Source organism: Pristis pectinata, chromosome 8 (genome assembly GCF_009764475.1).
Source record: "Pristis pectinata isolate sPriPec2 chromosome 8, sPriPec2.1.pri, whole genome shotgun sequence".
Lineage (NCBI taxonomy): Eukaryota > Metazoa > Chordata > Chondrichthyes > Rhinopristiformes > Pristidae > Pristis > Pristis pectinata.
Genome location: NC_067412.1, coordinates 57,018,957 through 57,032,180, shown reverse-complemented (window position 1 = coordinate 57,032,180; position 13,224 = coordinate 57,018,957). Strand labels below are relative to the sequence as shown.

At 40.5% G+C, this 13,224-nt stretch overlaps 1 protein-coding gene across 3 annotated transcripts in view; it reads right to left on the bottom strand.

Annotated features, from left to right (window-relative positions):
* The window catches only part of si:dkey-17o15.2 (UAP56-interacting factor), a 76,685-nt gene that overhangs the window by 22,691 nt on the left and 40,770 nt on the right, over window positions 1–13,224 (bottom strand). For all 3 annotated transcript variants that reach the window (XM_052021634.1, XM_052021636.1, XM_052021635.1), the window contains one exon: window positions 3,177–3,251. In XM_052021634.1, the coding sequence (XP_051877594.1) occupies window positions 3,177–3,251 (75 nt within the window). The remainder of the gene's footprint in view (window positions 1–3,176; window positions 3,252–13,224) is intronic.

Genomic DNA, 13,224 nt, shown 5'->3' with positions numbered 1-13,224 from the left:
GAGTTGGTGCAGGGGGCAGGGTTTTAGATTTGTTGATTACTGGGATCTCTTCTGGAGTAGGTATGACCTATACAAAATGGATGGGTTACACCTGAACTGGAGTGGGACCAATATTCTTCTGGGTGGGTTTGCTAGAGCTGTTGGGGAGGGTTTAAACAAATTCAGCAGGGGGATGGGAACCCAAGTGATAAGTCAGACGTTGGTGTATTTAGTGTACAAGTAGATGCAGAGCGTAGAAAGACTGTGAGGAAGGATAGGCAGTTGAAAGGGCAAAATTGCAGTCAGTTGGATGTGCTGAAGTATACCTACTTTAATGCAAGAAGAATCAGGAACGAGGGTGATGAACCTAGAGCATGGGTAAGTACATGGAACTACGACGTGGTGGTCATTACAGAGACTTGGCTGTCACAAGGGCAGGAATGGCTGCTGGATATTCCGGGGTTTAGATGTTTCAAAAGGGACAAGGACGGAGGTAAAAGAGGTGGGGGAATGGCTTTGCTGATCAGGGACAGTGTCACAGCTGTAGAAAGGGAGAACGTCCTGGAGAAATCGTCTACTGAGTCAGTGTGGGTGGAAGTCAGAAACAGGAAGGAAGCGATCACTCTATTGGGAGTATTCTTATAGACTCCCCAATAGCAGCAGAGACACTGAGGAGCAGATTAGGAGGCAGATTTTGGAGAGGTGCAAAAATGACGCAGTTGTTGTCATGGGTGATTTCAACGTCCCTAATATTGATTGGCACCTCCTTACTGTAAAGGGAATAGATGGGGCAGAATTTGTTAGGTGTGTCCAGGAAGGATTCCTGACACCGTGTGTGGACCGGGCAACTAAAGGAGAGGCCATACTGGACCTGATACTCAGCAATGAGCCTGATCAGGTTTCAGATCTCTCGGTGGGAGAGTATTTTGGAGAGAGTGACCATAACTCCTTGACCTTTACCATAACCTTGGACAGGGATAGGAGCAACGATATGGGAAAGTATTTAATTGGGGGAGGGGGAATTATGATGCCATTAGGCAGGAACTTGGGAGCGTAAATTGGGAACAGATGTTCTTGGGGAAGTGCACAATGGAAATGTGGGGGTTTTTCAGGGAGTATTTGCATGGGCTTCTGGAGGCAGGGTAAAGATGGTGGCGTGAAGGAACCGTGGTTGACAAGAGACATAGAATATCTTGTCGAGAGGAAGAAAGAAGCTTACCTAAGGTTTAGAAAGCATGGATCAGACAGGGCTCTGGAGAGTTACATTAGGATAAATACGTCACTGGGACTGGACAGGATATATCCAAGGTTATTACGGGAAGTGAGGGAAGAGATTGCTGAGCCTTTGGCAATGACCTTTGCATCCTCGCTGGCAACAGGAGTAGTGGCAGATAATTGGAGGGTGGCAAATGTTGTTCCTTTGTTTAAGAAAGGGAGTAGGGATAACACTGAGAATTACAGACCAGTGAGTCTTACTTCAGTGGTGGGCAAATTACTGGAGAAGATTCTTAGAGACAGGATTTATGGGCATTTGGAAAGCATAGGCTGGTTAGGGACAGTCAGCATGGCTTTTGAGGGGCAGGTCATGCCTCATGAGCTTGCTTGAATTCTTTGAGGATGTGACAAAGCACATTGATGAAGATAGAGCAGTGGATGTGGTGTACATGGATTTTAATAAAGCGTTTCATAAGGTTCCTCATGGAAGGCTTATTCAGAAAGTTAGGAGGCATGGGATCCAGGGAAACTTGGCTGTGTGGATTCAGAATTGGCTCACCCATAGAAGACAGAGGATGGTGGTAGATGGAACATATTCTGCCTGGAGGTCGGTGACCATTGGTGTTCCACAGTGATCTGTTCTGGGATCCCTGCTCTTTGTGATTTTTATAAATGACTTGGATGAGGAAGTGGAAGGGTGGGTTAGTAAGTTTGCTGATGACACGAAGGTTGTGGAAAGTGTAGAAGGTTGCTGTAGGTTACAACAGGACATTGATAGGATGCAGAGCTGGGCTGAGAAGTGGCAAATGGAGTTCAACCTGGGAAAGTGTGACGTTATATACTTTGGAAGATCAAATTTGAAGCCAGAATACAAGGTTAATGACAGGACTCTTCGCAGTGCGGAGCAACAGAGGGATTTTGGGGTCCATGTCCATTGATTCCTCAAGGTCGATAGGGTTATTAAGAAGGTGTATGGTGTGTTGGCCTTCATTAGTTGGGGTATTGAGTTCAAGAGCCACGAGGTAATGTTGCAGCTCTATAGAATTCTGGTTAGACCACACATGGAGTATTGTGTTCAGTTCTGGTCGCCTCATTATAGGAAGGATGTGGAAGCTTAAGAGACGGTGCACAGGAGATTTACCAGGATGCTGCCTGGATTGGAGAGCATGTCTTATGAGGATAGGTTGAGTGAGCTTGGGCTTTTCTCTTTGGAGAGAAGGAGGATGAGAGGTGACTTGATAGAAGTGTACAAGATGATAAGAGGCATAGATCGAGTGGACAGTCAAAGACGTTTTCCCAGGCTGAAAATGACTAACATGAGGGGTCATAATTTTAAGGTGATTGGAGGAAGGTATGGGGGATGTCAGAGGTAAGTTTTTTACACAGAGTGGTGGGTGCATGGAATGCACTGCTGCAGAGGTTGTGGGGGCAGATACAATAGGGACATTTAAGAGACTTTTAGATAGGCACATGAATGATAGAGAAATGGAGGGCTATGTAGGAGGGAAAGGTTAGATAGATCTTGGAGCAGGATGAAATGTCAGCACAACATCGTGGGCCATAGGGCCTGTACCGTGTTGTAATATTCTATGTTCTATGTTGTGTATTGAATGATATATTCCTTTTACCCAGTGTTTTTTTATTCCTTGTTCCCTCTTATAGTCAAGCTCAGGTGCATACTTGTTGACCATGAATTTACAGAAAAGAAGGCCAAGACATGGCACATTTCCACCTGTATGGCTTACTGACAAAGCTCTATAAATATGTTATTGAAAGGAACTGAATCAACAGGGATGAGAATGGCTGAGTTAAATATTAGGAAGTGAAACAAGTGAAAACTGACTCAGCTTCCTGTTCTTACAATACTCATCATTGCTTCTGCTAGCCATAAGTGGACTTATGTCACAGGAGGTTTACAGGTACAAATAATCATTTTAGAGTTAACTTTTTTTCACAAACAAGAATTCCAGTTGTTGACTTACGCTGGTGGCTGGTTGGCCTGCGGATTGGGTACAGATATCGTTAAGATGGAGCTGGTGGTTAACCGCTGCCGCCACCTAGAAAACCAGATATGAAGATATCAGCCTGGAATCGGCATGGTGTAATCCTTATATTTGAAAGATTTACCATTTGGTACCAAAAAGATTGTCTCAGAGTCACATAAGGACTTATTTAAAGCTAATCTATTGCCTTTAATTGACCATGTTAAACAATTACTTACTAAATGGTCCCCACTGTCTTTATCACGCCGAACTAATGCGGTTAAAATGAATATTTTGCCAAAATTTTTATATTTATTTCAAGCAATTCCAACTTTCGTCCCAAAATCTTTTTTTGACACTATTGATTCTAAAATTCTTTCATATATTTGGCAGAATAAAAACCCAAGGTTAAGTAAGAAATATTTACAAAAACTAAAAATGGATGGTGGTATGGCCCTGCCTAACTTTAGATTATATTATTGGGCAATTAATATCAGATATTTAATTTTTTGGATACAAGATTCAGATGTAATTCAATGCCCCAAATGGGTATACCTTGAGCACCAATCAGTACTTGAATTTTCATTAGTTTCTATTTTAGGAGCTTCACTCCATTTTGCACTTACCAAATTAAGTAAACATATGATTAACCCAATTGTTAAACATACAATACGAATATCGTTTCAATTTTGTAAATTTTTTGGATTGAATAAATTTAACTTGTCAAGTCCCATTCAATCTAATTTTTTCTTTCATCCATCCAGAGTTGACTCAGCTTTTTCCATATGGAAAAGGAAGGGAATAGTATGTTTTCGTGATTTATTCATTGATAACTGTTTTTCATCTTTTGAACAATTGTCTAACGAATACAATTTGCCTAGATCACACTTTTTTGATATTTGCAGATTAGAATTTTTTTTAAAAGCTACTATACCCTTTTTTCTGACACCTTACAAAACTGAAATTATGGAAAAAATTTTAGGTCAATCCTTATCAGAAGGGCTTGATAGCAATAATCTATGATTTAATTATGAAAATACGTCCAGAATCACTGGACAAAATTAAGAATGAATGGGAAAGCGAACTCCAGACATCTTTACCTACAGAGACATGGAAGAAAATTCTTCACTTAGTTAATACATCTTCAATGTGTGCCAGACATTCTTTGATACAGTTTAAGGTAGTTCAAAGGACCCATATGTCAAAAGGTAAGCTAGCCCATTTTTATCACCATATAAATCCTATATGTGACAGATGTAAACCGAATGTGGCTTCTTTGACACATACGTTTTGGTCCTGTCCTCTTTTGGATAAATATTGGAAAGACATTTTTAACATTATTTCAAATGTATTGAAAATTGATTTACAACCTCACCCTGTCACTGCAGTCTTTGGATTACCAAGGATAGAGTCTGGCCATTTATCTGCTTCCACTAACCGTATGATTGCCTTTGTTACATTAAGGCCAAACGATCCATTTTGCTTAAATGGAAGGATCCAATACCCCCTACTACTTTTCAATGGTTCTCTCAAACTATATCATGTTTAAACTTGGAAAGAATTAGGAATGGTACTGTTGATCCTTTGCTTAAATTTGAAGATATTTGGAGTCCAATTATTCAATATTTTCACATGATATAGATCCCCTTTCAATAACTTTCCAATTTAGAGGAACAGAGTTGATGACATAATATTGCTCTGTTTCTACTGAGAAATTTCAGTCCTGTCTTTTTTTTGTTTTTTTTTGTAATTTTTCTGTTTAGTTTAGTTTGGTTTGATATATTGTTTATAATTTTTCTTATTGATTTGGGGATTTTGTTTTCTTTCTTTTCTTTTATACATATAATAAATCTTTTTCTTTCCTTTCTTTTATATTATATTCATTTACTAAGAGATCGTGGGATCTACAGATTTTTTTTATATTTTATTGTTCTTTATGATTATCTATGCCATGACTGTTCTCCTGATCTCTTTGTATTACATGTTCAAACATTGATGTTATATATTAATCTGTATTAATTTGAAAACTAATAAAAAGATTGAAAAAGAAAGATTGTCTCAGAGCCATGGAGAGATACAGCATAGAAACAGGCCTTCAGCCATTGAGTGCATGCTGATCATCAACCTACAATAAAACAGCCTTTTATTCTTCCCACATTGTCATCAACTTCCTGCAGATTCTACCACCGACCAACACGCCAGGGACAATTTACGGTGACTATCTTTGGGATGTGGGAGGAAACCCAACACACGGTCGCAGAGAGAACACGCGAACTCCATATTGAATCCTTACCTAGCAAAACCCATTTTCTAATCATTATACAAACATGAGCAGTCAGCATTGTTTCAATAGCCTTCTTGTATCCAAATCAAAATATCAGTAGTTAAAACAAATCAAAAAGCTGCAGATGCTGGAGATTTGAAATAAAACCAGAAAATGCTGGAAACACTCAGCAGCTAAGCAGCATCTGTAAGAAGAGAAAGAGTTAACATTTCAGGTCCAGGAACCTACAAGGGCTATAAAGGTTAGACTATAACGGCAATTTATATAAATTTGGTTTGTGTTCCTTTTGAGTTTAGAGGATTGAGGGGAGATCTAGTCAAGTTAGTTAAATTTATAAAGTAAGTCAATACATATATAGAGAAAATGTATAGTTTCTGTTTGAGAAATCAAGATAATAGCATGATAAGATTAGAATTTTAAAATCACCAATGACCTCTAGAATCATAGAGTAATAAAGCATGGAAACAGGCCCTTCAGCCCAACTCATCCATGCCGACTGAGATGGCGATCTTAACTAATCCCATTTGCCCTTGTTTATCTTATATCTTGTTTATTTTACAAGCAGGATAGTGGAAATTTGGAACATGCTGGATGAAATTAAAATTTTTCAAAACTGGGATTGATAATTATTTGAATGTTAGGAGCTTTAAGAGATATTAAAAAGGGCAGGAATAAAGTTGAGATAATGATTGGCTGTGATCCAACATGATCTCAATGGCCTTCATTTGCTCCTATGTATCGTAAAAGTCATTATTTGATGAACAAAAGGAATATTCTGACCAACATTTGACCCTGACTCAACATCACTAAAATTATCTACTTATTTATCTCTATGTTATTAGTGACACTTTAATGCATAAAATGGCTGCTATGTTAGCCTATGTTACAACAGAGACTAGGTTTCAAAAATGATTCATTACTTTACACTTATAAAACGTTCTTGAATCTAAGGCATTGTTTGGAAGAGAAGTTCCTTTAATCGATGGTGTAGCAGTCGTGTTATAAACTCCCTCTACTGGTCTGATGATGACAATAAAATGGATTCACACACAGCAGCTTGTGTTGGGCTGGTCATTTCTGAGTGTTGGCTTGTTCAAGGCTGTTCACATTTAAAGGTGCTATTAAGATAATTGGTGGCTGAAAGTGAAAGAAAATGAATCAGAATGATTATAAGAGTGAGTGTTGCTTGCTTTTTGTGAGAGTTTGGTTTTTTTTCCTCTGGAATTGTGGTGCTGGATTTTACTGATTCAATTTTTGTACTTGCAGCAGTCGTATTGAGGCATAGTACAAGTAAAGTCAATTACAACTGGTACTTTATTTCTTTCAATAGTTCAATAAAACATTGGATTAAGTTAAGTGGAAAAGATGGGACACTATTTCACTGCAAATAAAATTGCATAAGTCCATTGTGATGGATGATGGTGCTACGACATACAAGCTGATGAAAATTTTGCGAGCTCCATCCTAAACTGGATACATTTCAAGTGTTGGTTAAACTAAATGAAGTGCACCCCCTCTCCTGCTTCCATCAGTTGTATTGTGTAGTGGTGCAGCTTTAACAGCAGGAATCAGCATCCAGATTTAACTGTTGCAGGCTTCTTGGCTGATCGATTGCTCAACACTGAGTATGAAACAATGAGAAGAAACTGAATTTGATATTGCCTTGGTAATGAAGACCGCAGTCAAGCAAGCATAGGATTTACAACATTACCCAGCAAAGGCTCCGAGTATTAAAAGATGGAGCCTAGCCCCAGAGCATCTTCAAGAAGAAGGGAAGTTGTTACCCTTGTGGCAGCACTTGACATGGAGCCAAGTAATGCAGAGCAAAAGGGTCCGCTTGCCATAATTGTGGCATCACGAGATGTTTCCCAACAAGTGGCTTGAAAGCCTATCGAAAAGGGTATTGTTCACATACTAGGTAACTGTTTATGCTAAGACAGAATTTTACTGAACCCTTCTATGCATCAGTATATATTGAAGGGAAGAGTGTGAATGGAATGACACTGGAGAGACGAGGTTCTTAGTGCCGTTGTGGATGCTCCTACATTTTGATTCATTATGGGCCAGGGATTTTCACGAGCTGGTGAGGATGTTTATCAAGGAGGCTTTGAGAACATCCTTGAACTACTTCCTCTGTCCTCCTGGAAACCTTTTGGTGTGATAGAGCTCAGAGTGCATGTTTGGGTGCCTGATGTTGGCATGTAAACAATGTGGCCTGCCCATTGGAGCCAGCAGGGGGTAATTAGAGACAATGCCAGGAAAGGGAGAGGACGTTGATGATGAATTTGATGAATATGGAGGTTTCCTCTGCAGTGCTCTGAGATGCTTGCTGGAGGTAGCTTATGTCTCTGAAATGTAGAGGAGGGCAAGTGTCACTGCTGCGCAGTAAGTCATGAACTTTGTACTGGATTTGAGATCTTGATCTTCGAACGATCTTTCCCTCAAGGGTTGTGGTGGCGCACTGGAGGCAGTGGTAAATTTCATCATCGGTACCTGCCTTTGCTGAGAGGTAAGCACAACTTGTGATTTATCATCTGAAGAAAGAAAGCTGGGGAGGAGCTGAAAAGACTGCAAGAAACAGCTATAATGGAACCAGCTGAATTTTTTGATTTGGCTGCACCAATCATTCCAGTTGTCAAGACAAATAACACTTGGTATTCATGGAGTTTATAAGATAACAATCAACAAATTAACAAAGGTAAACAGATAACCCCCCTCCCGCCATCTCTGATTGATGATTTGTTTGCTCATCTAGAAGACTGACCTTCACAACCATTAGCATGTCAGTTAACTTAATAACAGGTCAGGTCAGACAAAGGCTCAAACGAATACCCAAGGATTAGCATCCACCTTGGACTATTTCAATACCACAGACTTTTATTTAGGAAGGCATTAGCTCTATGGATTTTCTGGAGGACAGCAGATACTTTGGTCCAAGGTATTATTTGCTGCCAAGATGACATCCTGGTGTCTCGAAGGACATAGCAGCAACATAAGGAGAATCCAGAAAGAATATATGAAGATTCCAAAAAAAACCGGAAGTACAGTTAAGGAGAGACAAATGTGTCTATGTCACTTCAGAAATAGTCTATCAAAGTCATAAGATGGTTGCTAAAGGACTCTATCCAGTTGGGAACAAGTTTATTGTAGTATTGGATGCACCTAGCCTGACAAACATTGGCTTATCCTTGTGGATGTTAGAGGCTATGGATGAACTTTGCCGGGCTCAAGGGCCTGTTTCTGTGCTGTATGACTATGACTAGACTCCTTGCAAGCTGCACCTGCTGAAATGTGGCATAGTGTGAACTAGGGTGCTGCCTGTATGGAGTTTGCATGATCTCGCTGTGACTGCATGGGTTTCCTCTGGGTGCTCGATTTCCTCCTATATCCTAAAGAAGGCAAGCTGGCAGATTAATTGGTCACTATATATATTGCCCCTCATGTGTAGGTGAGCAGTAGAATCTGGGGGGAGTTGAGGAGAATATGGGAAGGATAAAAAAAAGAGATTAATGTTGGACTAATATAAATGGGTGGCTGATAGTTGACGTGGACAGTGGGCCACAGGACCTGTTTCTGTGGTGTATCTCTCTCTTACTCTATAGATGAAGCTTTGTGGCTCATTGCTACATTGCAGGTCAAGAGAAGCTCCACTGACAAAGTGCAGATCTTCCCATTTTTGACAAATGGTATTTGCATTCACACTATCATTTCGACTATATTGCTTGACTCCAAGACATGTAGGCATTCACAGAGAGGCACCCTTTCCCTTACACACATCTCCCTGGCAATTTTCTTCCATGAGTGCCGACTCTCTTGGCCGTTGTCTTTCTTCAGCTTCTTTCTCATTTCCCATTTGATTGACATGGAACGGCTTCTCTTTTTGCAGGATTTCTTTAGGAATTTCTGGTCACTTGACTTTGAGGGGGAACTTATTGAAGCCACTTGGGGTGTGGTGATCACCATCCCAGTTTGGGTCAGACTTGTTCAGCAGAGAGTTATGTAGTACTCCGCCTACGACTGCAGGACAAAGTAATAAGTAATGTTTATTTTGAATTTTTGCATTGTTAAAAACTGGTTCTTCTTTGAATGAGCAACATCAGGCATGATTCAGACATTTGTGGTCGACAATCTCACCAAAAACAAATGTTGGGTATTGCACAATTGCTGATGTCATTTCTGTGAACTGCATACCAAAAAAACAGCATGAGGATGCACAGATTCTTGCACCAAAGAATCTATGCCTTATTAATAACTGCCATTAACTCACTCAGAAATGTGCAAAATTGGTACTGTCTTGTTGATAGGAATTGCCTGCACAATGCTGCTTTTGTGTTGTGCGTAGCAGACAAATTTCCAGGCCATGATCTTTTGTCCTTTTAAAAAGTACGTTCCTGTTGGAGTTATTGCCCCTTTTATGGTCCTCATTGTGTATTTTTGAAATGAAAAGGAAATGGGTGTGATGAAGCCAAAACTACTTGTATTAAGGGTGCCCTATCACAGTTCCTTGGAAGATTCTTTTCAAGAATGCAGATATATTCCCACATTTTTACTGACATGGAAGAAGTGTCAAGTTCCCACCTGTTAACTCAATTTACGCACCCAAGCATTCTCCAGAAAAGTAGTTTGCACAAGTTGAATTTTGAAACTAATGATGGTGTGCGACTCAACTCAGGTTTTCACTAACAACAGATGAAACCAGCTGGTCTTTTGGCCTTGGTAACTTTAAAACCTTTGTATTACTTGTTTTTAAAGCCTAAAAAATACCATTACTCCCATCCTCATTTTCCGAATGTACGAAAGCATGAATGGGATATGAAATTAAGTGTAGCCTTTGCAATATCATGGCTGCAAATAATGTACAGCTGGTTGGTTAACTTCTGACAACTACATTTCATGACAACAAATCTGAGATTGGCAGCTGATGTGTAATTGCAGCCGAGAGCACCAGTATTTTGATACAGTGTTATATAATGCTTTGTTTCAACTGCTTTTAAACAGCAAAATTGGAGAAGGCCAATGCACAAGCATCCTTTTAATATGTCACTTTAGAACAAAGCTGCTGAGAGACTTGGAATGAATTCTACATATGGTATATAGTGTGTCATATTTTTATGTCCAGTGCTTCCATAGGAATGCCCAGTGCAACAGTGTGAGACAGTTACCAAAAATTGTGTACCGTTGTTTATTTCAGTGCATGTGATTGAAAATGTACTTTTTTTGTAGTGAGAAAGGAAAACGCATCCAGACATTTTTTTTCCCTGTCAGACACAGGTCAAACGTTAATATTTTGTGGTTCAATAGGGAGTGCAGGGAAGCATGTCAGGAGCAGTATCCGGCATACTATGAAAACTCCAGCACAGCATTATATGTGTGGTGGGCTGAGAGAACGACAAGTAAATGATGGAACTAAGTGATCCCAAAAACAAAAAAAAATCAAAGCTCTGCAGCCCAACCCTTATAATGATGGTGATCAGCACATTAAATTCCATCTGCCATTCATTAGCCCATGTCATCAACACACCAATATCTCTCTGCAGCCTAAGGCTACCCTCCACACTGTCAACAAATCCACTAATTTTCATATCATCTACAAACTTATTGATCATCTCTCCTACATCCAGATTCAAGTCATTCATGTATATTACAACCAATAAGGGTCCCAGTACCGATCCTTGTGCGAACCCACTAGTCACAGGCATCCTTTTGCAAAAGCAATTCTCTCCTGTGGGCTGAAGGGCTGTTCCTGTACTGTACTGTTCTATGTTCTATGTTACACCTAGTTTTACAAAAGCAAAATACTTCAGATGCTAGGATTTTGAAATAAAACAGAAACGCTTGAATTGTTGAGATTGTGGAGAAATGAACAAAGGTTTCAGGCCAGTGACCTTCATGGCCTGAATACCGGATCACATAGTCTTTTTGTTTCAACACGACAGGTCATGACTGGTGCAGAATTTTGACTGAAAATCTGGATCACTGGTTCTGTGCGCACCTGAAGTGTTCAGGTTAGGTTGTGATAATGTGGGTCCTCATCCGACCTGATGTTTATACCTCCTCTGCCAAATATCATACACAAAAAACAAAAAGAAGCCATGCACAGGAAATCATGTCACAGAGAGTCATGCAGAATTAAAACAGACCCTTCAGCATACTGAGTCCACACCAACCATCAAGCACCTACTTACACTAATCCTCCCTTTTTTGCATTTTATTCTCTCCACATTCCCATCAGCTCGCCCAGATTCTATCACTCACACAGATAGCAAGAGCAATTTACAGCAACAATTAACCTATCAACCCATGTGCCAACCCATGTGGGAGGAAACAGGAGCACCAGTAGGAAATCCACATGGTCACAGGGAGAACGTTCAAATTGCACCCAGATAGCACTGTTGGTCAGGATTGTACTCGGGTCATCGAAATGGTGAGGTAGCAGCTCTACTAGCTATTGCTTGGTGCTGCCCATCTAAACAGAAGGAAACCATCTTTTTGGGTTTTTGGTTGGATCTCAACTCATTGTATATAATGGGGCTGAAGACTGTGAGCGGAAATCTTGGAGGAGCATTTGCTGACTGCTTCTGGCGAAAATTACCTATTATATGAAATAAGGGAAACCTTAGTAATGGTCACCCTAGGTCTGCAATATGATCAAGATCAAGAAGAAAAGATCCAAAGAGACCGAAGACCCAGAGAAGGATAAGTAGAAGCACTGGTGAGGGAGGGTCTCTCATAGAGGCAGAGAGTTGTACAGCATAGAAACAGGCCCTTCGGTCCACCAAGCCTATGCTGACCATCAGGCTTATCTACACTAATCCCACTTGTCTGCATTAATTCTATACCCCTCTAGGACCTGCTTATCCAAGCTCCTCTCAAGATGCCTCTTAAATGTCGTTACTGTTCCCGCCTCCACCACCTCCTCTGGCAGCTCATTCCAGATACCAACTACCGTTTGTGTGAAAAATGTACCCCTCAAAACCCTTTTAAATCTCCTCCCTCTCAGCTTAAACCTGATCCCCTTAGTTTTAGACACCTCTACCGTGGGAAACAGACACTGGCTATTTACCCTATCTATGCTTTTCATAGTTTTATAAATCTCAATCATGTCACCTCTCAGCCTCCTTCATTCCAAGGAAAATAACCTACCCTATCTAATCTCTCCTAATAAGTCAAGCCCTCCAATCCAGGTAAAATTCTTGTCAATCTTTTCCATAACCCCTCTAACTTAATCATGTCCTTCCTATAGTGTGATGACCAGAACTGCACACAATACTTTAAGTGCGGCCAAACCAACATTTTGTACGCAGTGATTATTTTGAGCTTCTGGTTGCATGTCATTTCAACTCCCCCTCCCATTCCCACACCGACCTATCTGTTGGCCTCCTCCACTGCCAGGGTGAGGCCCAACTAGCAGAACAACACCTCATATTTGGCTTGGTAACTTACAAACCAATGATATGAACATTCAATTTTCCAATTTCAGGTAACCTTCACCCCGTGTTCCCTTCCCACTCCTGCCAGTCCACCCAAGTTTTCTCTCCTTCTGTTCACCTTTTCAATCCCTCCCCCCTCCAGCTGCTCATTATTTCCCCCCTCATTGTCTTCCACCTTTCACTTATCAGTTGCTGTTCCACCCTTTCCTTGCTCTTCTATATAGTGGCAATCTTTTCTCCTCCCTCCACCCACCACCCCAGTTCTGATGCAGTGTCTCAATCTGAAATGCTGACACATCCTTTTGCCTCCACTGATGCTGTGTGACCTGCTGAA